The 24,845-nt window shown below is 37.4% G+C and overlaps 1 protein-coding gene across 9 annotated transcripts in view; it reads right to left on the bottom strand.

Moving 5' to 3' along the window:
• HECTD1 (HECT domain E3 ubiquitin protein ligase 1) overlaps positions 1–24,845 on the bottom strand; it is a 63,960-nt gene that overhangs the window by 31,747 nt on the left and 7,368 nt on the right. For 6 of the 9 annotated variants that reach the window (XM_064460199.1, XM_064460195.1, XM_064460198.1 and 3 more), the window contains exons 3-13: positions 13,128–13,362; positions 11,999–12,226; positions 8,292–8,573; positions 7,753–8,041; positions 7,356–7,432; positions 7,169–7,267; positions 6,730–6,844; positions 5,923–6,097; positions 4,467–4,605; positions 4,101–4,271; positions 2,416–2,638 (exon numbers count right to left, since the gene is read on the bottom strand). In XM_064460199.1, the coding sequence (XP_064316269.1) occupies positions 2,416–2,638; positions 4,101–4,271; positions 4,467–4,605; positions 5,923–6,097; positions 6,730–6,844; positions 7,169–7,267; positions 7,356–7,432; positions 7,753–8,041; positions 8,292–8,573; positions 11,999–12,226; positions 13,128–13,362 (2,033 nt within the window). The remainder of the gene's footprint in view (positions 1–2,415; positions 2,639–4,100; positions 4,272–4,466; positions 4,606–5,922; positions 6,098–6,729; positions 6,845–7,168; positions 7,268–7,355; positions 7,433–7,752; positions 8,042–8,291; positions 8,574–11,998; positions 12,227–13,127; positions 13,363–24,845) is intronic. The other 3 variants (XM_064460200.1, XM_064460197.1, XM_064460196.1) reach the window with 1 other exon arrangement.

Below are 24,845 nucleotides of genomic sequence, written 5' to 3' on the forward strand. Positions count from 1 at the left end.
TTACAAAATTTTAAGGGCCTCTATACTTCTAAGAAAAACATGAAATAAAATAAAATCTAATGGCACCATATAAGACTTTATTAAACGCTAATATTTATATGGAGATATTTAATAGATGACAAAAAGGATCACATCCAACTAAAAGTATACATAGATATGTAAGTAATCCAGCCTAGAATTATTCCAAACAACTATGTCAGTTTTAATTAAATTATATTTTGATATTGTAGTAATTAAAAGGTTGCACACTACATCTGAAATATTAGTTAGCATAATTCCAGAAAATTTGATGAGTTCATAATTTAAATAAAAATTCATATACAATAAAAATGCAAAAACCTCATTAATGTCAAGATTACATCTCAACTTCAAAGTTAACAAGTATCCTCATCTTTCAGTATGTTTAGATAAATAGAACTTTTGTAGTCCATGCACGTGTAAAATTGCTGTTTTCCTTTTGCCGCAATGACTTATGCTCTCAGTTTTTAAAATTTGCCATTTCTCTGGTTGTATAATACAAAAATAAATATGTACTCTTGAAGCATAACATTCATTATTGCTTAAAATCCATAGCATCCAGAGAGAAGGTTTATGAAAATAATTTTGAAATTTCATATGCAAAATTAAAATTCTATTAGTGAAACCTTTCTAAATTTCCATTATTACCTTTTAAAAAATTTATTATATAGCATGTCACACTGAAAGTGCAATGATTATATATGGCTGGGAATTTTGAGACTCACTTAAAGCTTCAGAATTACCATTAAATTTCAATTTTTTGCATTGAACTTATTTGTTTTATTTTGTCTAAAAATTCAAACAAAACGAGTATTAAGCTCATGTGGAGAGGGGTGAGTACAGACCTTCCAAAAATGTTCATAGGATAAATATTTCCCCCTCCCACCCCAACTTTCATCATGCAATACACATTAACAAATTCCATTACTCAACCCTCTATATTCTTGCCAGTCATGAAGTTACTAAACAGTATACCATGAGATTCACCGGTAATGATTTAGGACAGCAGAACATATAGTATAGTTCAGGACTTAAAGATACTATTCTGAGTCTATAATGTATTGTAGTAATTTTAGTGAAACTGAACAAATACTAGATTCTTATCTCTTAGGTAAAAGAGGCTGCTGCACATGCTTAGAGCTAATGGTTGAAGTCCAGACAAATTACACTGCCATATCAGCACTCTTAGCAGATGTCTATTTGACAGAAAGTCGCAAGAGCCTCATTTAATCTTAGTTTAGCTCCTTCCCTTCCATAATGTCCATGCCAGGGATCTTGTTCAAAAACGTTAAGAGGCTGATATGAAGAGATACATCTTAAATTCTCAGTTTTACTTCTTTTGTTTTAAGTTCTCTTCACTCCAAATTCATCTGAGCCTTTCCCATTCCACTCATCTCGTACGGAAATAGTAAAGCCTCATCCCCATGCCCACATCATTTGGAAGGAAGAAAGCAGGGGCTATGAAGATTTAAGAAGTTAACCTCATGGATCTTAAAATTGTACCGTATGATAAACAATTATCTCAACACAGAAATTGTTTACCTTTTAAGGTATTAGCCGTGTTAAAAAGAATGCGAGGATATGCTTTCTGACAAAAAAAACCCACAACCTCTAGGTGTGGTTTCGAGCTGTGTTATAATCTAGAAACACACTAGACCACATCATCCTCATGACCCAAAATTGATGGATAAAGTCATCAGCACTTCATATCTATCCTGAATCATAATATGTTCTGTTATTTCACTCAACGGCTTGTTGAAAACATAATAATATTGCAAAGCATTTTATGTCTGCTGGTTCATAAATGCATGAACTGTTGCAAAAAAGATGAACCCATAAAGAAGGGTTGTTTCTGCATCCAGAACAAGTTGCATATTCTGTACAGAAAATTAAAACCACCTGTGCATTGCCAGTGCATAAGGTCTGTTCCCTTATCCTCTCTCCAAACAAACAATTAAGACACTGTAATTTGTTTCCCAATCTCAATGAGAAACTTTCCATTACTTTGTCTTCAAACACATGCAATTTCATTCTGCTAGCTAGAAGCAAACAACAAATTGCCATCTCAACCTGCTTTTCCTGGGACGGCCACTACAAAGTGCTTTTAATGACTGGGGTGAAAAAATTAAGTATGCATGGAGAAGAATCAAAACAAAACAAAGTTAATACACTTTTACTGGCAAGATGTTTGCTTAACACAATTCACCAAGGAAGTAAAGTTATGGTCACATGCTATCTGATAAAAAACATCACAATTAACTGACCACCTTCCACCTGTTTACATCCTTTACTATTTAGTAAGCCAATTCCTGCAAAACAAAATAGCTCCAATCAAATTATATAAACAAATATAACAGTCTCAAAACTTAACTTGGACTTGCATTGTAAAGAAACTACCTGAACTATCAGATCCTCCTTCAGGGCTGCCACTGGAATACATTGTGGCCAGTTTTCCATCCAAGATAAATCTGAACCATCCATTACTACCATTAGATAGCTCCAGGGCTGCAGCATCACTCCAGATATACAGGCAGTCCCTTCCCCTAATGATTGACCAGTCTCTCCAGTGATACGGTTTACCCTGTTGCAGTTCTTTAGCATCCTCCTGTGGTTCATCCTCCTGTAATAAAATTGTGTTGAAATAAAAAACTCCAACCCATTAAAAACCCAAAACCACACAAAACGCAGACATTTTAAAAAGGTTTGAGGAGAAGAATTACTCAGACTAAAAGTATAGGAACTATACTCTTCTGTCTGTAAAATGTATCTTTACGATTATTCTTTAATAGAGAAAGATACTTTTAAGAAGTTTTCTTTCAGATACAAATTTATCTGCTCAACAATAACAGCAGCCTAGTGACTGGGACATCCACCTCTGTTCAAAACTTGTGAGAAAAAGAATCACAAACAGTTGAGGTTGGAAGGGACCTCTGGAGGCCATCTACACCAAACCCATGCTCAGGCAGGGCCACCTAGAGCTAGTTGTCCAGGACCATGTCTATAAATCTTAACCGAATGGATAACAAGTGATCTGTTATCCATTCAGTTCATCTGAGTGGTCAGTAATATAACTGTTAAATTGGTAAATATCTTCAATGTGCACTTAAGATTCTCACTTAGCAGAAAAGTATTTTTTTATATTTTTAATATATTCCATAATGTTTGAAACATCTGCAATTATTTGGTTTGTGTACATTGCAAGAGATGAACAGCAATGTGCCATGAAGGCCAAGGGTATCCTGGGATGCATTATCCTCCCCTTCTACTCTGCCTTAGTGAGGCCACATCTGGAGTACTGCGTCCAGTTCTGGGCTCCCCAATTCAAGAAATACAGGGGACTAAAGGAGAGGGTCCATTGGAGAGCTACGAAGATGATCAGGGGACTAGAGCACCCTCTTATGATGAAAGGCTGAGAGACTTGGGTTTGTTCAGCCTGGAGAAGACTGAGGGGGCATCTTACCAATGCCTGTAAATATCTAAAGAGTCTGTGTCAAGAGGATGGGGCCAGACTCTTTTCAGACGTGCCTAACGACAGGACACGGGGCAATGGGCACAAGTTGGAGCACAGGAAGTTCCACCTGAATAGGAGAAAAAACCCTTCCCTGTGCGGGTGCCAGAGCAGTGGCACAGGCTGCCCAGGGGGGTTGTGGGGTCCCTTCCCTGGAGACACTCAAACCCCGCCTGGATGCATTCCTGTGGCCCCTGCGCTAGGTGTACCTGCTCAAGCAGGGGGGTTGCATGAGATGATCTCCAGAGGTCCCTTCCAACCCCTACCAGTCTGTGATTCTGTTCAGAAAGGATTCCTTTTGTTTAGCAATCATTTTCAAAACACCAGACAAGAAGTGTCAGTCAACTTGACCACAAGTGAGTATAAACAGGAAAACTAAGCAGATAATAATGTACTAACAGAAAATGAAGTTACAGAAAGCAACAATGAAACCAATTAAAACAAGCGGTGTACAATAAGCATTAATTTAATAACCTACCTAACTACATTCCCCTGGACATTTTTGTAACACTGAAATTTGTACTAGAACTGTTAGTTTTACAGGAACAAATAAAGCTATAAATTCTGTACTTACTTTCTCAGGTTTAGACTCCTCTTCATTCTCATCATCAGATGATGGCCCCGCCAAAGTTGACACTTTACTAATTACACCAAGTCTAGCCAGTTGATCTAGAAAAAGATCACCACCTTTATCGACCAAATCCCTTATGATTTGCAAGGCTAGCAAATGGCCGTCATCATCATCCTGTAATACATTGGGATGGAAAGGAAATAAAGAATATCTCTTTACTTAAAAGTATCTTTACATGCTGAACTTCACATGTAGTCAGAGATGGAGGCTATAAACACTTCAGGGTGTTATTAATAAGTAGGTGGAATCCATGAGCCTCACCCCCTTTTTTGCACTGGTTTCAGAGAAGGACATTTTCTTTCTTCCTACCTCTTGATCAAGAACTGTAGCTGTTATCTCAACCAGTATCGTGGGCAGATTGTGGCCAGCATCAGAGTCACAAACCTCTTTCAGCAGCGCCTCAGAACAAAAATGTATCATTTTTCTAATGAGGGCAAGACTCGCTTTCCTTTAAAAAAGATCACAGGAAAAAACCGATTCTTAGAAAGACAAAGCAAGCAGCAATCAAAGCAACCAAAAGATTCAAGATAAAACTGCTTTTGCACTACATTTACATATGCTTTCAAACCAGAAAACTTCTTAAAATGAGTGCCAGTTCTGGTTATCTGAACCAACAAAATTGGTTATTGTTAACAAGTCCTAGATTATCTCTAAGAATAATTCACCTACTGATCTTTTTTAATTCTACAGCACTATGAGTCTAATGTATTTTTCTCTCCTCAACCCTTCTCTAGGTAAATATATTTACATGTCGTCTTTATTCACTCTTGGTGATGACAATTCACTTCTGCACATTTTGTCTTCCTCCCAGGTATCCAGCCTTCCGTTTCTGTCACATACTTCCCATGTTTCGTAAGAACCTTTAGAGTTTTAAAGGCTAAAATTACTATTAGACTATTACTATTAGATCACACAGAGAGCCAACCTACTCCCTTCCACAATCTGCAACAACAGTTAATCATGCACAGATTGTTTACAGAGTTTCTTATTTCCTTCATTTAAAATGACCTAGTTTAAGCTTCCCATCATCAGCTCATTAGAGTCTCTCTCCACTAGAGTCCCTTTTTATCTTACACTTTCACCCCTCAAAGTACCTATAAATACTGGGAACACAAATAAGAGATTAAGCAAATGTTACATTTGTAGTGTAAAAGGCTGAGAGGTTATGGTCAGATGCAATTTATCACAACCATTATGTCACCCACAGTACTCCTTTTCAAGTATTAAATTAGATTACGTTCTTTTAATTCTCTCAGTAAGAGGCATCTTCTCCTGTTAAGAAGCCTTCTGAAACAGCTTTTTCCAGTCTTTCCGATTTTCCAGTGAATGTATCTTGATATCACTTCATTAGTTTTCCTCTCCTAAATTACTACTTTCATTATAGTGGCTACAAAAAGCTGTAACCAAATCCACAGTATATGCAGTCTATACAAGGTACTATATGAGCATAGTATTCTTCCATCATGCTACCACAGTCAAGAGTACGCTTCTCTCCCTCCATTAGTCTAACCAACCATATTTTTTCTAAGACACCACTTCTCCAGGAAAGAAAAAGTGCTGCTTAAAATACTAAGTTAAAATTAGACTTGCAACACTTTTCAAACCACCACTTGTACCCAAATAGGAACTTTTTTACATGTCATTTGCATTACTTAAACTTTCAGATGTTATAATTTTTACTGAAAAAAATCCCACCTTGGCTTTTTTAACAGAGGGTATTAAGGAATTCAAAATCTGCAGGAAAATTGTCTATTGTGTCTATTACCTTATTGAAGGCAACATAGTTTGTTGAAATGTTTGTGCAAACACAGGCAATAATCTTCTCAAGTATATGGGTGCCATTTCTGGATCTCCTTTGGGCTCATTACATTCTTCCTCATCCTTGTTTGCATCTTTCTTTTTCTTCTCATCTCCTTTGTTAACAGGACACATCCAGTCTCCTAAAAAGTATTTTTTCCCCAAAAAATATTCAATGGCAAAAAACAACCAACCAAACAAAAGCCCCCTTCAAATAAAGATGTTAATAATGAAACTCTTACATAAGTGCCAGAACAGTTGCATTCCTAAAAATACAAAATTTACATGTGCAAGACTTCTTGAAGAGAACTGTTTGATAACAAGTACCACCAAAGATCACTCACAGGAGACGCTCAAAGTCCTTAAAGTGAACTAAATACGAACACATACCCCACCACCCATGGCTCCAGCACAACAAAAGCCTCATGTACAGGTAAAGTGCAGTTCCCATGTAGAAAGAAAGGATGCTAGAGGAGCTACCAAGGCTGACATCCTCTGAACCCACAGCAAAATCCCAGTCTAGCCCCGTTCCACAGCTGACGAACAGGACAACTGGCGCTGCTCATGCTGAGTCTGCAGTTTCCTTAGTAATCTCCATCCCTTAAGAACATCTAAAAGATTAAGGTTTTCATATGTACCTTGCAGGTTAAAGGAAGGTTGGTCACAAAATACTGGTTTTTTTAAAATGAATCTTAATAGAGTAGAACTCTAAAATTGCATTACTTAACATATATATTTCTATGAGCAAGGGTACGGAATTAAAAACTGCACTCACCTGGAGACTGAAGAATAGCTACTACTTCACTGTGCCCCCTTTCGCGAGCTTTGTCTAAAGGAGTTTTCCCATCTTCATCTCTCAAATCAGGGTTTGCACCATGTCGTAAGAGAGTCTGAGAAAAAATATTTTGAAAATATGAAAAAATTCAGATTCCTTCCTCCAAAGGAGTAAACATGTTTTTCATACATCTTTCCTACACTTCTGCTCCTAAACAAAGTTAGAACACTACTGCTTTTTATATCTGTAGAGCTAATACAAAACTACTTTTATTCATATTACTGCCCTATCATGACCAAAAAATTATATTTTGATAAACTCTGTAAAACACATGTAAATATTTGACAGCGGACACAAACGTATTGCAAAGACATTTTGTACAGAACAAGGCAAAATGTCCGTATGTAAGGCTTTCTAACAGTGCCTGTTTAAATCATACCTTTGCTACCTGAGGTCTTCCAAAACACGCTGCATAATGTAATGAGGACGACCTCTGACCTCTGTTAACATCAGCACCCCTTTCACAGAGAAATTCTACCTGTGAACAAGAAAAAGGAAACTAGTTTTTTCACTTCTTTCTTTACATAAATAATCTAAGCTTTTAGGATTCTGTAAAACTAGTTTACCATTTCCTGAGTTCCAAAAGCTGAGGCCCAGTTTAAAAGAGTTTGTCCTACATCATCCATAAAATTCACTTCAAAAGCTGAAAGATACAATTAAATAGAATAATTAAAGCTCCCAGAATTACAAATTAAACTTCATCAGTGTTCTTTAAATAAATGGTAGGTCTTAAAAAAATGTAACATCGTCAATAATTCTAGGGAAGCATTTATGCCCTTAATTGCAATCAAAGAAAGTAGCATAGGAATTATTACTAACAAGATCTGTTGCGTATTAAACAAAGTAAGTGAACTTGTATATGAAAAATTTCAAGGCAGTACCTAAGTATTTGTTATGACGCCATAGATTATAGAAATAAAAGATACTTTATCTCATTTTCCTTTTCAGAGTATTTTTGCTTACCTCCTGTGTCAATAGCATCTATTAGTGCATCAGTATCCTTACTGCGGATGCAATCTATCAGCTGCCGATGAGAACGTTCCCCAGAACTATCCAGTCTTCGCAATCCTGGGATTCTGCCTGTAGATCCAGCACTGGATTTTGGCAGGGCTTTTCTCCCTTCGAACAGTAGCACCAAAAGAAGATCTACTAACCGCATGGTATCCAGTACACATCTCTCATCACCCTGCAACGCACTTTCTATAGAATCTGGGAGTTCAGATCTTAGGAGATCCTGGAAATAATTAAAAGTCTGAACAATAAAAAATATACAGGGCTTTAGAAAATACTATCAGAACTGGGTTTCATTTCCATATGAAATGGTTCCTTTTTTCCCCTCTTTATAAATAACCTATGTGTATGTGTGTATATATTAAAAAAATAAAAACTATAGATCTATGTATCTATAATATAAAATAGCAACACAAATCTTGCATATGCTAAAGTACATGAAGGGAAAACCCTATGAGAACAAAAAGCTGTAGTGTAAAAGGATTTCTTACATGTGTTACTACTGGAGAGCCTCTACACAGGGTTGACAACAGGCTTACAATAGTTGACACCTGATTACTTAATTTAGAATCTGCAGCTGTGGCTGGTGCTCCAGTGCTACTCCGTCCAGGTTTGCAAGCTGAAGATGGTCCTAGTGCTGCCCCACCAGCAGCTGCCATGCGAGATAACAACTCCTCAGTTAATCCATGCTTAGCTAATGGAGCTGGGTCAACTCCACGCCGCGTGAATCTGTCAGCCAAGGAAGCAAAGCATCTCAGAGCTCCATCTGAAACCTAAGAAAGAAGTACAAGAGAGAAGATGAAAAATCTGTTACTTAAGATGAGAAGATGCTACGGGGGTATTCACAAGAATGCAGGACACAGAGAAGCTGATTTCCCCAGGTTCCCTTCAAAGTCAATGAACAGAGGAGACATTTTAAGCCAGAAACTTGGAGTCGGAACCCAATAGTGCTCTGAACTGCTCAATGAAGGACTGTATTGTTGTTGGGGTTTTCCCCCTTTCTCTCTACTGATGTTATACAGAAACCAAGAAAACTATTTGTCTTTGTCTCAAGTTCAGCACTGTGAGCATCTCCTTTACTATATGACCAAAACCCCAAATCGATCTAGAAAAACAAGTTTAATAATCAAATTCCCGAATTAATAGATGTTGGAAGTATATTTTAAAACCAGTTCTTAGTTACAGATGTTTTTCTCACACAGGAAACAACTATTTATAATCCCCACTAGCACAGTTTGAAAAAAAACAAAGCTATCCCATGGCTTTGTATTCAAATATGGAGTGCTTAACCTTCTGGTTGTTCTGATGTCAGAAAGTATTAAAGCAGATTTCTAATAATAAAACTTAAAGAACAAAAACACCAAAAACCAGAAGCCCTAAACATCAAGAAAACACAATATGAGGTTTTACTTCTTTTCACACATTTACTGAATTTTGGATTTGTTCCTCCAAGGACAATGAAGATAATTTTTAAATTTCTGTGCAGTGTTGTATTCTATATTTATAGAACATAAAATATTTGCATATGTTATAGTTTTATATTCATAATATTATGCTGATGTTATACTAATTTGGTGCTTTCTATTGAAAGAAATACTATCAAACAAGTCACCAGCTGAGGCACCAACTCAAATCTCCTGAAGAATTAAACTGACAGTGATGTTCAATAGCTAAAAGTTGTATTTAAAGGTCTACATACTTCTTGTGAGTAGAAGAATTTTTTCAGTTGGACCAAACCTAAAAATAGTACCAACTGGGAAAAGCAGATTTTACCCTTAGATAATCCAGATTGTCCCCTGAGCACCTGACCCAGGGACATGCAAGTATTTTTGTGACAATAAAATACAAACTCCCAAATTCAGGTTTGTCACTGAAGGGGACAAAAACCTAAACCAAAACACACACAAAAAAAACCACAAACCAGTGACACTGTGGAAACAAGGCTTACTGATGATCCTCTTAATCTGGCAAAAAATACTGCTGGCCAACTGCCCAGGAAAGTATCCAACTTCTTTTCATGTCAGTGTTGAAAAGAAAGGGAGGTTTTGCCTTTAATATCTCTCTCATTTACACACTAAAAGTGTCTCCATCTGTCAGATCAGGAGGTTTGCATAAGCATATCAAGATGAGCTGCTTCTGGCACATTTGCCTTCTTAGATGTGCAGTAGCAAACCAGACCGGTGTCAAGATATGGTAAAAAAAAAAAATACACAAAAAAACACAAAACAAAAAAGCCCCCACCCCTCACAAAACAAAAACCCAACAATAACTAGTCTTCACCAAACTTTAGGTTACTACAGTTCTTACTCCCTAAAATGTCATCAACTTCTAGTGCAGCCCATTATCAAATTATTGCCAGCTGTCACACCAAGGGTTTAAATACAGTTACTCATCAGCACACAGTACAAGATTAGAGTATTAGCCAGACTTCATGATGTTAAAATCTTAAATCTCCATTAAGTTTGCAAAGACTTGGAAAAACAAAGTTTTCCCTGAATAAATGCAAAAGCATGTTAAACTTCTGGCATGGTTTCTGTCTCTACATGCCAAGCATTCTGATTTATCAGTACGCTTTTGCAAGGGATTTTTTCTTTAACTTGTAATGGTCACTACTCATGGCCTCTGGTATTTTGCTCCAGTTCTTTGACAGCACGATGGATAAACAATTCTGCCAATCTCTATGCAATCTGTATAGACAGAATCCATAAGGATTTTTACCAGAACAGCTGTCAGAAATACACAAGAAAGGTTCAGCTTATTTAGCATGCTGCATTAGCAGCATCAGTTTACAAAGCACAAGAGTACTGTAGAAGGTATTTACGTACCTTCTCACAAACTGCAAGTTGAGTAAAAAGGTTAAAAAACCAAATTTATAGATAAGCCATTCTTGGGGCCACATTGATCTGATCTGAATTCTTCCCTCAAGTGATGTTACTAACTGGCAGCCCACACAAAAAGCGACCAAACCTGACAGAGTTAAAAGGATGCAGGGGACAACCAACAACTTTACAAAGTTAGTTGTTGGGCATATCCATACACACATCAACATTCATTGTAAATCTGAGGCTTGTTTCACACGTAACAAATTTCTCAAGGATACTGGTACAGATTTACTTATTACCATCTGGGTTACTCCAGTGTTAAGCACACTTAACTGCTAAAAGATTAAGTTAATTTGAACTCTCATTCAGATCTCCAACCCCGCCATCAATTGCTTTCTTTCAAACACATTGTAAATTGGGAAACAGTTAAAATACTACAGACTTATGGTCTAAATATCAGGATTAGCTTGCCTGAGATGATCAGTGCATTAATGAAGTTACATAATGTCTAAAGAATATCGTAGCTTGTTCTGAAGGGGTGAGTGTGACACTCCCCTGCCAAACGAGTCTTTTAGATCTTTTTGAAACTATATTAAAGACATTTATCTTGCAAGCAAAAAGATTTCGTCTCCTCAAATATGATGTGCTTAATAAACCAGACAAGGGGCAGGGGGGTGCAGAGAAAGCAATGAGGAGAGAGGTGGGGGCAAAATGGGGCCTGAGAATAGTATGGACAAGAAGCCTGGCGAGGGTACAGCAAGAATTTTACTAAATAGCTATTGCAAAGCATTAGTATGCCATACACAAAAGGATTATACTCATAAGAAGATAATTCCTCTAGGATTCATTTTCTAGATTTTACCAGGACAACTTTATGTCAGGTTAATAAAACTACAATAAAGGTGTGGTGCTGCATCTATAGTAGTACCATTTAAGCTGGCTTACAATGTCATATTTTAGCATTGATTGTGTATGTTTTTATTGTTTCTCTTAGCCTGGCAACAGAAAAATTAACCTAATTGATTTTTGTCTCTTATTTATGTTCAATTTAATAATGACTGAGGTGCAGACATATAGCAATAATTACTTCAGAAAGTGTATCAAAAGGCACTGAAAAAAGTTACAGGCTATTTTTCAATAAAGTTTTCAGAGGTTAAATAAGATCATATTCACACAACAGTGCTTAGAGTCAAATGCTAAGCAGTATTTTTATCCTCTTGTCATCACAACTGTAAAGGAAACTATCATAATATCCACATATAACAACTACTGTATAAACATATAGTATGGAGGCTATATATAAAATACCTAACCATTCGTTTATTAAACATAATGGAAGTTAAATTCACAGCATATTGAGACAACTATTACATTACCTGGTGGTCTTCATGTTTTAATAAACTAGACAGCGATTCCACACAGATCTCTAATGAGGAATCCTGAGGCTCCATTTTGCCACAGAGTCTGGATACTACAGCCATAGCTGAATGCAAAGTATCTTTATGAACAAGGTGTCCGCTGTCACGAATGAATGTCAAAACACAATTCAACCCTCCGGCTTCAAACACAGCTCCTGACTCACGGGTACAGATTAATTCTAACACCTATGACGAAATGAAATTTAATTAGAATGAAGTACACAAAAAGTCAGTTATGTGTTTACACCCATCTACAGAACTGGTTAAGAAACAAAAACAGAGCAAAAAAAATCCCCTCTTCCTCAACACCCAGAAGGGGCCAAAGCCTCCAGTACTCTAGTAGTTAGTGTTTTCTTCAAAAATACAGAAGCGAATACAAGAATATCCCCCCAATAGCATGGTCATAACAGGTGTTCATGAGAGTCAGCTAGAAAATAGTATCTTCTCCTGGAAGAATTAAGTCTTTGGATAAACACACAAATGAGCGGCCTGAAACTTCCAGGAGTACTGTTACTCCAGTACTTCAGTGATGGACTTTTGAGCAGACTAGAACCAGTAAATAGGAAATAATTGCATGAAGTCTGATGCCATGGTAATCAAGGACTCAAACTATATGCTATCATATGGTCATGAGTTATGCTTTAGACGAGGTTTTTAAGGGACTTGTAAATTTTTCTGAAAACTTCACAAGGGCACAGAAGAGCTCTGCCTAGTGCTACTGAAGAGACAGCAGATCATTTTATTTTTTTTAGAGCAGGTGATTTATCTATATCTGGAGCAGTTCTTCATTCCTTTTTTAGCATAAAATTATCCCTTATCATTCTGGTCATGTAAGATAAAGAGGAAAACTTTCTGCTAATGTTTTTGCTTCTTTTTCTATACGTTTTTTAAAGGAATCTCAACTTTGAAGAGCACCAGACTGACAGTAAAGATAAGCAGCATTGCTCACATGTACATTTTTATCATACTCCATGTTTTTGCTTCACATTTTAATAAAATAAATAGGATTAGAATATGAGGAGGCTCTTCAGAAACCGGAAATTTTCCAGCTCCTTCTTAAAAACAGAAGGTTCTTCAGCACACATACCTTCACACATTGCTCAGCCAGATCCCTGCTCGTTCTGTTGTTAAGTTCAACAACTACTAAGCGATTACAAAGTGCCTTGATAGCTCCATCCACTCCCACAATCCTACGGGTGCATTCGGCTGATACATCCAGATAGTATGTTATGGCACGAGCTGTTACTTCTAATACATTGTCTGGAGCACTTTCATCGAGAAAAATTTTGCACAGTGCTGGTAAAAAAGTTCGAGGAGGGCATCTGCAGGAGAAAAAAAAAAAAAACACACAACAACACATTACTAAGTTGTGCAATTTTCTCTACATTAAGTAATTTCATCCACTTCCACATTAACAGACTAATGCTTTTCATGCTGACGTGATTTGCTCGATTAGTGCATAGTTGGTTCAGAGCATTCATTTAGAACGCTAGGACGCAGCCGCCTCATAGAGACCCCAAAATTCAAATCAGTAATCTGAAAATCATAGAATCATTAGGGTTGGAAAAGACCTGTAGGATCATCAAGTCCAACCGTCAACCAAACACTACCATGCCTCCTAAACCGTGTCCCAGAGTGCCATGTCTACATATTTTTTTTTAACACCTCCAGGGCTGGTGACTCCACCACCTCTCTGGGCAGCCTGTTCCAATGCCTGACCACCCTTTCAGTAAAGAAATATTTTCCTAATATCCAATCTAACACACCCACCCCACCCACCCCCCCCCGACGCAGTCTGAAGCCATTTCCTCTCATTCTATTGCTAGTGACCTGGGAGAAGAGACCAACACCCACCTCATTACAACCTCCTTTCAGGTAGTTGCAGAGAACCATAAGGTCACCCCTCAGCCTCCTCTTCTCCAGGCCAAACAACGCCAGTTCCCTCAGCCACTCCTGAGAAGGCCCGCTCTCCAGACCCTTCATTGCCCTCCTCTGGACACGCTCCAGCAACTCAATGTGTTCAGTTTTGCGCCCCTCAGTACAAGAAGGACAATATTCAAGGTGCGGCCTCACCAGTGCTGAGTACAGGGGCATGATCACTGCCCTAAAGTGATGCTGTATTGTGGGAGGAACCCCGCAGAAAAAAAATATTCTTGAAATTTTACAACCACGCGGGGAAAAAATTATCCCCTTGGGAAATTATTCTAGGAATTAACCTCACATCACCAACCAGAACACATTTTTTTCTTAACAGAGCTTCAAGGTTCATGATGGTAAATAGCCACGTAATATGTTCAATATAAAGACTGCAGATTTTGGGTTTGCTACAAAATTTAATTCTCCAAGTGGTCCTTCTTCCCTATGTTATAAACATTCTCACTTGTCTTTTTATCCTACGTCAGCTTCCTTCCCCCACTGCCTCATTCTTTTTCCCTAACCACACTGAGAACATATTTAATTAATTCAGCTTGCTTCTATTGCATTTTCTCTTCATATCCATGCCTCAGTAGCCTCTGGCTCTCCTCCTTATTGTTAGCCTCATTTCCATATGCAAGGACGGTCAAGAACATCCCCACAACTTCACAACAAAGTAAGCAAGCTGCAACAGTCCTTATTCTATCCCTCTGACATAATAGATTACAAACCAAGCTAGATGGTCATAATAATGCTTTTCACTATTATGGCAGCTCTGGTTAAGATTGTTTTCGATCAAAAGTTCTCAGACATGGAGCTATACTTTTAAGACAATTTATCTCCCCTTAGCATACTTACTTAGCAATAACTAACATAACGATTGTTCACTACAGTGGTAAAACACTTCCAAGGTAGTGGTGGGGAATTAAGTGAATGGGATATATGCTGCAACAGTAGTCAAAATAACTGGATACCTCAGCCCTAGATGTAGGAGATCAGACTAAACCTACAGGAGGCAAATATTGCAAGCTTTTTTTTTTTTAAACGAGGGGTTTGATCTACAAAACTTTTCTAAACTTGGTGTAAAACTTTCCTAAATCCAAATGAGAAAGAAAAAAAACATAGCATGCTTTTTGGTCTGGAAGACAGGTGAAGTGCTCATTGATGAATCATTCTGAAGACTAACCCAGAGGTCATTCCATATCCCATCTGGTACGCACAGTGACTCATACAAAGGCATCAAATCTTGCGACAGCAAAATGCTAATAGTTTCCTTGAATATCTGGCCATGCTTTACGAAATAATTACAGAATACTGCCTGACAAATAAATATACTACCCAATGATCCTTAATCACATGAATTGATAAGTGAAGCTTCGATAAAGGCCTATCCAGCCTAAATCTGTTATTTAACTCCACATCTATCTTAAGAAGAGTTTACACAGTAACTTTGCATTTTAAAGACATTATCCACTGAACAAAAAAGTCTGAAATTTGTCCTCATTATTAGATGACTATCATACAATGACACAAGAAGCACGGCAGTACATAATATTTAAAGCAGACAGTGCTACCTGTTCCAGAGTTTTGGTGCTGGATCTTTTACACAGCATTTTATGCAATACCAGACAGATCACTAAAACTTTGCTATGAACAGTGTTCTTCAAACATTATATTGCAAGAAAAAAAATTTACTAGTAAACACAAATCTTAAAAACAACAAAAAAAACCACACCGAAACAAAACCCACACAAATATAACCAACTGGAAGGTAAGGAGCTCCTCTGTCTCCATTGTAATACTAGCAACTAGTAGTCGATGTCCAAAAACAGCAGCAGAAAACACACATCTAGATTTTTATAGGCCATTAAAAGCAATACTTCGCAAATCTAATGTTTACTTTTTTCCTATGATTTAACAGTTTATAAAAAGACACAGCACAAATGGAACTTGGGAGTATTTTCTGAAAATGGAAATTTAAGAATTTGGAAGAAATTCCTTCCCGTCCTTAAAACACCTGCCCACAAGAGCCAGTTACCCAGCGGATCAGCAAAAATACAAAGTTACTAATAGCCTATCATTTATATTGAATTTTTTGCCAGCACACAAATGCCAGTGCACTGTATCAGCAACATTGCTCTTATAAGAGCCCAGCTCACTGGCGATAACTTAAGGGTTTGGGTTCTTTTTAAATTACTTTTTGCCAGAACTTCTAGCTATATTAGTCAGAGACCATACTTTTTCAATTAGAAGGCAAATAACAACCTCCACTTGCTGTCAGGACATTTGTTTTCTGACTTGGAATAATTTCCAGTCCTCCAATAAGGAAACCAAGTTGTATCATAAGGTTTCAGGAAGAAACTGTAGGTTTGTCATACATTTCACCTGTGGGAATTACTTGGTTCTCAAAATAAAAAGCTACCCAGACTTCAATTGTTTTTGTAGACTATGGTAATACGTGTTGAATTCCTATAAAAGTAGCTTCAACTTCACTTGTTCTGAAAAAATAAAATTATTTATCCTTTCTGAAAATAGCAACTGATCTAATTTGAATAAGAGCTTTCACAAATTCTTTCAAGCTACTTCAATCTCTGAGCTCCATGCTTCTTTTAACAGTTTGATTTTGTGTTTCATTTTTTGCAGGGTTTTTTTGTTGTTTTGTTTTTTGTTTGTTTGGGTGTTTTTTTGGTTTTTACTTTTGTTGAATATTGCTAGCAAACAGGAAGTTGAAAGCTAGACTATACTGTACAGAAGAGGCAGCAAAAACATTTAATAAGAGATTTATTAAGGACAATGAAGACTGAAGAGAAAAAAAAGGAGGGGGAAAAAAAGCAATGCTGAAGGTTTAAGTGCTAAGGAATCAGTTCTTTCTCCCCTCCTTTTTCCTGCAGCAAATCAAGAATCAACACACATAAAAATCACAGGCTTGAAAGTAAAACAGAACAAAACACACCAGCTTTGTGGCATGAACTTTTATGCACTATCTGCTCCAGTACATGCTAGTTTACCAGAAACTAAGTATTTGTGATGCATATTATCTTTAATATCTTTTTTCTTTTTAAAAATTAAGTCATAGCACTTCAATGTGGAACTCAATAAATAGTTTTAAACAGTTGCCTGTTACCTAACAGTGGAAAGTCCAGCCTTCCAATTGAATGCTCTGGACCAACTATATACTAATCTAACAAATCATATAACCAATGCGTAACAGAAGAATGTATAGTAAAAAAGCTGAAAACCAAGATGGTTTATGAAGAAGCACCAGTCATACAATGATGCATATAGATAATAAGAAGCTTGACTGTTATTACAGCTCATACAAATTTAGAAGTAACATAAGTGTAAACTTCCTTTTTCTTAGACATTATCAGGAATATGGCAAAACAAAAAAAAAAAAGGGAAGACAAATCAAAACAGAATTTTTTGCTTAGCCTCCAAAACAGAGACTTCATATGTTTGACAGTTTCTTATTATTTGTACAGTTGTGTCATCATCTTCCCCATCATGTCTCTCAACTCAAATTGGTTCAAGTCCTACACAGTACAGTAATACAAATTCAGTTGTTATCCCTAAAGTCATACCAGACAGTAAAATGCATGCAGAAGCCTGATGTATTTCTGAGGAAAGCAAAACAGACAGACCTGGATTCTATCAGCCCTGAGTCTCTGCCAGTGAGACTGTCAAAAAATATTTTTATTATTGTTTTATGAACATTGCCTTAACGATCTATTATATACTGCTAGTGCTCTTGCAGAGGGATCACAGCTGGCAGGAGATCCAACTTGTTTTTTCAAGCCCCAGAGGATGATAGCAACACTGACATTAACTTTGAAAATAAAGTCAAGTCATCAGTTGTATTCTCAGATACAAAAGACACGTTTGGCCAATGTAGCCCACCATACACTGATTTGCCTATATAGGACCTCTATGCTATCTTGTCCGCTGCTCTGTAATATTACTTCAGGCCAATACGCTGCTCTACTTTGCTCTAAGCAGCAGAGTTCTTTAACATTTTGAACTTGTAATTGTATTACCAGCAGAAAAAGAAATAAATTTATTATGCTAGCCAAATATACAAGGTTCTTCACTACTCATAACAGCTTTTCTAGTCATCTACAGACCTTTTAAAATTCTATGAAAACACAATTATTGAGTTATATTTGTATGCATTTCTGAAATACATCTTCAAGAAGCTGAGCCCAAACCTCTTCAGATAGTCTTTCACTCTGTGGGTGTTAAGAGCTTGAGACAAGAAAAAAACATTATTAGTATATGTAAAAACAGTATTCCAATTGTGCAGTTTTTGATTAATAAAATATTTCTGTGCTGAACTAAGTGAAACAATTCAGTAGCAGAAGCTTCTTGGGACAACTGTAATTGATTGGCCTTCATTAATACCACATAAGGAAGCAGGCAGGAATGCATACACACATGCATACCGTGCAAGTTTAAAATATTGCCTTCTTCCCACTTATTGCAGTCTTGTGATCATTAGACACAGTAGATAAGACTGAGCATCACTCATGACTAGCTCTGAACTTCTCATTGCCTTCTCATATGCAGAAAAGTTCCTCACAATGTTAGGACCTCCTTTTCCTCATCTATTGCCTCCAACGTACAAGTCATGAGCATTTGTCATACTGCGGCATGAGAGGGCTCACAGATGAGGATCTCCCTGCACTACCAGAGCAAAACAACACATTCCATCCTAGAGAACTTAAAGTATAACTGTACAATAGGACAGACACAGACATGAGAATGCACACTAATCATCCCACAGTGTTACATCTTATCTTGCTACCTCAGCAGTTTTGACAACTGCTATTTACTGTTTAGCATATTTTTTATTCCGCCTTCTCCAAAAGCTTTCAAAAGAATGAATTGCACTGCGGCTGTTACGCCGACCACTGCTACCTAAATTGTCGCTCTGAACGTACATGCAGAATGACCAGGTAAGAATGATGCTCTACTTATCTTTACTCAGAGCAATAATATTCAGAACAAGAGGAAGACTTACAACCTACATGCAAAGAGCTACTCTTACTGAAGGTTGCAAAAGAACACTGACCTTGGTTCTGTAATCATTAAAGATACATCCTCTGCAAAAATATTTGGCATTGGAAGATTTGCTAGAATCAAGAGCAGCAGCTGAATAAAGGGAGAGCAAATTTATTACACAACTAGATAAACCACACGGGCTGCTACAGTTTTAAACAGAAGGATTAACACACTTACGAAACACCCTTAATACAAAGCAAAAAAACCAAATAAACTTCAATATTCTGCAGTAAAACATCACTGTATTTATTTCATGGTGAAAACCACAAACTAGCATTCCAGTAGACGAAGAAGAGTTAGTTACACAGGAACTCTTAAAAGAAGCACACAGATTAGGTTCATAAACACGCACATGCAATACAGATAAGTTCAGATTCTTTTTGCCTGCTAAAGTCTACTCGAGCCTTAGCAGTCCCTGAAGTCCCTGCTAGCAAGGGAACAGAAGGTACCGGTTCTGTCATTCACACACAGTCTAGACCAATGATTTCTCCTGTAATAGCAAAGAAGGGTGTACCAGCACATCCCCAGTGCCAGCCATAGTCTTCTCAAACAGATAGCTAGAATAATTACAGCATAAAATTGTACTGCTGGCATTTTGAAGAACTTCAGTCATTATGCTGTAGGTAACTTTTCTATGAATAACTGTGCTGCAAACAGAAGTACACAGGTCAGCTTTATAGAGATCACCCTCTAATCCCAAAATCTGCACTAAGCTATTACATGGCGCTCTCGTGGTTGAAACTATGAGTATCTGCTCTGCATGTCTCAGGGACAGGAGCATGCATGTGTGAGTAGTGCCAGAGAAAGCACTGGAAGGGTTAGATGGGAACATCAGCACACAATGGGAGATGGGACGCAACACTGCCACAGCCATATAGCAAGTATCCAGGATTTCTAGCAGGATTTCTGTGTGCTGGCACTTGACCACTAAGAAAAAGAGGAAGTCTTGCCCTTACTCAGTGGATGGTGTCTATGCCTCAAAATCGTTCAAATGGGCTTTCAAAGTAGTCCTTGAGTTTTCACTTGATCCAATCCTGAGTAAAGGTACCTTGTTACTGAAGTGCATGCAAAGGCAGCATAGGGAAAAGAAATCCACTGCTCACCTGGAAGCAATTCTAGCAACCAGGTCCTGAGAAGAGCACTTTCTGAGGACCAGCCTCAGTCTTTAATGAGGCACCAGGTAAGCAAATACAGTCAACACCAGTAGGAGCCAAAGAGTGAGTCAGACAAGCCATGTTACATACGTGTCACTATTACACCTTGAGTCCAAGGTAAATCCCTACTGGCTTCCTTAGGCAAGCCAAACTAGAACAAAGGGACCTAAAACTGTTCCAAATATTTGCTGTAGAATATTTGGTCCCATCGGTAATACAGACCCCTAATGCTGTTCTAACTAAGACTATGCTCAGAACTAAAATGTACTTTGACAGGTAGTGAAGCAAAACATTTCAGAAGTGTCTGTACCACAGCAGCTGCACATTGGACTCGCCTTTAGAAAACCACCTACATGGGAAAAACAAGGCTTCCAAAACTTCCCAGGACAGCAATGTAAAGGCTGAGGGCAGAACTACAGCACTGGATGAACTGATATGACAGGACAGCAACTGGTGTTCAGTTTTTAGTGCACTTCCATCTACTGACAGATGACACTTTTGATTTCTCAGAGAAAAGAACACAAATAAACCTTTGATCACTGCAGGCCCCAGCTCCCACCAAGGGGAAAAAAGCAACGTGCATAATTTCTGAACTTAAAACATCCCAATACCAAAACCAGTTTCACCATGTTGCTTTCATCTAGACCATATATTAAAAGAAGTACTATATCTCAGAAAAAAGAAATTATGACAGAAAAAAAATGTTGCTGTATCCTCAAAGTTGGGGAGTGGGGATGGGAATCACTCTGTTCACAACAACCTAACTGCAGAGGAACAAATAAAAAGACTGTAGTGAGTTTGTTTAAATACAGAAAAATGTATCTATTTTTTAATGGGTTTTATTCTTTCAAAATAGAAAATAATGGCTAATAGGAGCTAATTAGGTAGCTCCAAAGTTCAGATTTCTATTTATGCACATCATCTAATGAATATGAACATTCAAGGAAAATATTTTTAGATTTTCATTTCTAAGAAGCTATATTAACATCGCATTAGGCAGTTCCTAAAGTACTTTAAAAGACTCCTCTTCAAGAAGAGTGATTAGGGACCGACTTGGTGAGTTAATGAGGTTACTCTGCAACCAATGCTACAGCTCTCACTAATTACTTTAAGTCTCTCAGTTCTGGATGTCCATCCACCCAACTTCATTCCTGTACTTCCAAGATAAGTACTTCTGCTACCTATTGTCTTGCAAGTCTTCCACCCACCACATTTCAAAGATCTTACTGGAAGGCAGGTTTGTAAATAAGTTTTTAAAAGGTCTGAAATAAGTACTATTCCGTACCAATATTTACCCTTTATGTTCTAATCCATTAAGATTAGGGCAGTAGAGCATTCTCTGTTCCTCATACTGACATCAAGAGAAGAATAAACCACATTAAAAAGCACTGATTCCGTACAATTTCTGTTAAACAAATAATCATGCTTTCAGTGTTAAAATGAATGTACTGGATTGTAAAGACCATGATACACAAATTCTTCAACATTACATTCTTCCTCTGCAGAAAATTTAATTGATCCAAAAACATTTTCTAAACATCACTATCATATTGATAAGATGTCAAGAAAGGCTAGGGAAATTTATAAGTAAAATTATATTACTACTGCATTATAATCAGCATAAATCCATTTGCTGACACACTTCTGAATCTTTCTTTCTCCCTTCCCCCCCCTTGAAGAACGGCAGTATCCATAGGGATGCGAAATTCTTCAATATCTACAGCAGTAAGCTCCTGCCAGTGCTAAGCCCTTAAACTCGAAAGAAGTGACTCAGCTGATTTTACAGCTGGCCAGTGTAAAAAGATATCAAGGAAGTAAAAATAGACACTGTAAACTCATTTCTGTAATTACATTTCATATTACAAATGCACTTAAAAGCCCTAGCTAAAACAGCACCAATAATGGTAGCTTAAAGACTACTGTTGTGTTTAAACAACACCCAAAAGAAGGGGAAAAAAGACAACCCCACTTCACCCCCAAAATAGTTAACACAACTACTGCTAGTACTAGGGTGTGTTACCCAGTTCCAGCCTAACCGCTGGATTCAGTGGATGCAGAGCCCCTGGCATGTGACAAAGCCTTCGGCTTCAGGCACTTGGTCCAGCACATGTGACTTGGGGCAGAAAACCAAGCTCAGCTGCCTGTCAGCACTTGTGCTGGATCTGCAATGCATACAATCTGCTGAGACCAGTCAAGGGTCCGAAAATACAGAATTATATGTGCCTACACTATTGAAGAATTATCTAACATACAAGCATTTTAAATAACTGAAAATTAAAATACTGAATTTAAACCTAATTAGTAACTGGTTTTGAGGAAAAATATACCAGTTAAATATTTACGACAATGTGTACCACAACTTTAAAGTTTCAAAGAACATACATCCTGCACAACTGATTTGTTCTTAAAGCAATAGTAATTCCAAATTATTTTTGATTCATGATTGCTTTTACTTTCTGTAGTTCTTTCTATGGAAGGAAATATCAGACCTCAGCCTTTCCCTCATTTGTTGCTTTTGCTGAAATACCATTTTGTTTCCACATATGGACCAAAAAGAGCAGCAATCAATACCATCCACAAGAGAACTGCCCGCACACCCCCGTTGCCTACACATATTCTTCTGGGCCCATTTCCAAAACATACTGTATACTGCTTTCTTACAATGCTGTTACAGAACAAATAAAGGCCAGAAAATGTCCGCTTACGTATAAGACTTTAAAGATACCATGCTATATTTTAAAGGTACGAGGAAGAAGCAACTAAAAATTAACTGCTAATTAAGGAACTTTTACAACTCTGAACCTCTACTCTTAACTGCAATCACAGCTTAGGCCAATAAAATAAAGCTAGAGAAGTAACAACTCTATCTGTATCTATTCCACCAAAAACTCTGCATTATTAGAAATTAAAAGAAATTTAGAATTCAAATTTGACATTTAGAAACACTTTCAAGCTTCCTTTTAGCAAAACAAAGGACAGACAGCTGACCCCTCTTCTGAGAGACCACTATTAGGAGGGAACACAACAGTGTACTCAACTACACATTCAATAAGTATTAGTTGTATAAAACAAAACAAAAGAAAACACACAAGAAACAGCTTCTGCAGGATAGGTGATTTCTAAATTTCTAAATAAATTATCATTAGCTTTGCTCTTGAATTTACAAAGGATGTGTTGGGCTGCCTTTTGCATTTTTGGTATCTTACAAAAGATATACCATGCCTCGAGCTAGCATACATTCCACATGTTTTTTCTTCTGTCTTCAGCATTTTGTAAATATTTTGCAAAATTTGGTCCACAATAGCTGAATAAATTTAAAAACTTGAAGCTGCAGATATTTCTGCCTATGATTTCCACTAGTAGCAACCTCAATAGTGCAACTCAATAGTGCAAACAGACAATGGTTTGAGTACACATTACATCTGCTAATATTTCAAAATGAAATAAGCAATTAAAATAAAAAGGATGTATTTGTAAACGCCCCTAAATATGCACATCTCCCCACTGGCTTCTGCTGGATTTCCAGGTGCCCTACAAGAGAGGCAACCTAAACAAGACAACTTCCATGTCCCCATTACCCATCTACTGACCATCTACCCTGTCTATGCGTCATACAGAGCCTCTTTGTAAGAGGCCAATATTTAAAGTAATTTGACTAGCTCAGTCATTCAAGACAGGAAACCCACTATTTGAAATTCCTGTAATACCTATTTTATTGGTCTGATCCAATCTATTAGGCAATAGAATCTTTCAAAAGATCATTAACTCGCCGCCTTAAAATTCTGCACCCATCTTTTGCGTGGTACTTTTAAGTATCACTTCAATTTATCTCACACACAAAGCCTCGAACAAAGCAAAGGACACCTGATGATACTACTGATACTTCAATGGAAAAAGTGACAGACTAATAAATAGTGGCAAACAGTGTGATGAGTTATGCAGCATTGTCTGGACTACTCAGAGGCGTGGACTCATTTAAACAAAATGTGTTTTAACACCCAAATGCCGAGTTACAGATCATAGTCTAGGTAATACATCAAGCCATGCCTAAGAAGTGAGCAATCAGATCCTGGAAAGTAACTCTGAAGATAAACTAAAACCACATTTCCTGGACAGTGTTTTGGAAACATCTAACTAAATTTGGGGTGTGTAACTGGTAACAGTTAAATGTACTACTATAAACTGCATGGATGAAGCCAACACTGGTAAATAGTTCCAAAGAATTTAGAAATTGAAGAACTGGAGAGGGGGAGGAAGACCAGCAGCTGACAAGATACTTGTGTGCAAGTACATTCACGGTAACAACAGTATTGGCTTTTAATTCAGTTGGAAAAGGTGCACTGACTTCCCACCACAGAATGCAGAACTCTGGCCCACTCAAATAGAAGAGGACAAGCAAATTTCAAAGGCAACTAGGCAGCAGATTAACTAGTGAAACAGAGGCTAAAATTAGGTAGGATGCCCTACTGGAAGCATTAACTACAGATTATCCTTGTATTGAACAAGATGCTAAATTCAGTAATAACCACGTAAAATATAGGGGCCTATGACAGAAGAGGAGATGTCAATTTAGATGACCTAATCTTCCCTTCCGGCCTTCGCAACCATTAAGGCTCTCAAAATGACTAGACAAGGCTAATTAATTTCCATAACACCTGTGACAATGAGGCCATAATTCC

This window comes from Phalacrocorax carbo, chromosome 9 (genome assembly GCF_963921805.1).
Source record: "Phalacrocorax carbo chromosome 9, bPhaCar2.1, whole genome shotgun sequence".
Lineage (NCBI taxonomy): Eukaryota > Metazoa > Chordata > Aves > Suliformes > Phalacrocoracidae > Phalacrocorax > Phalacrocorax carbo.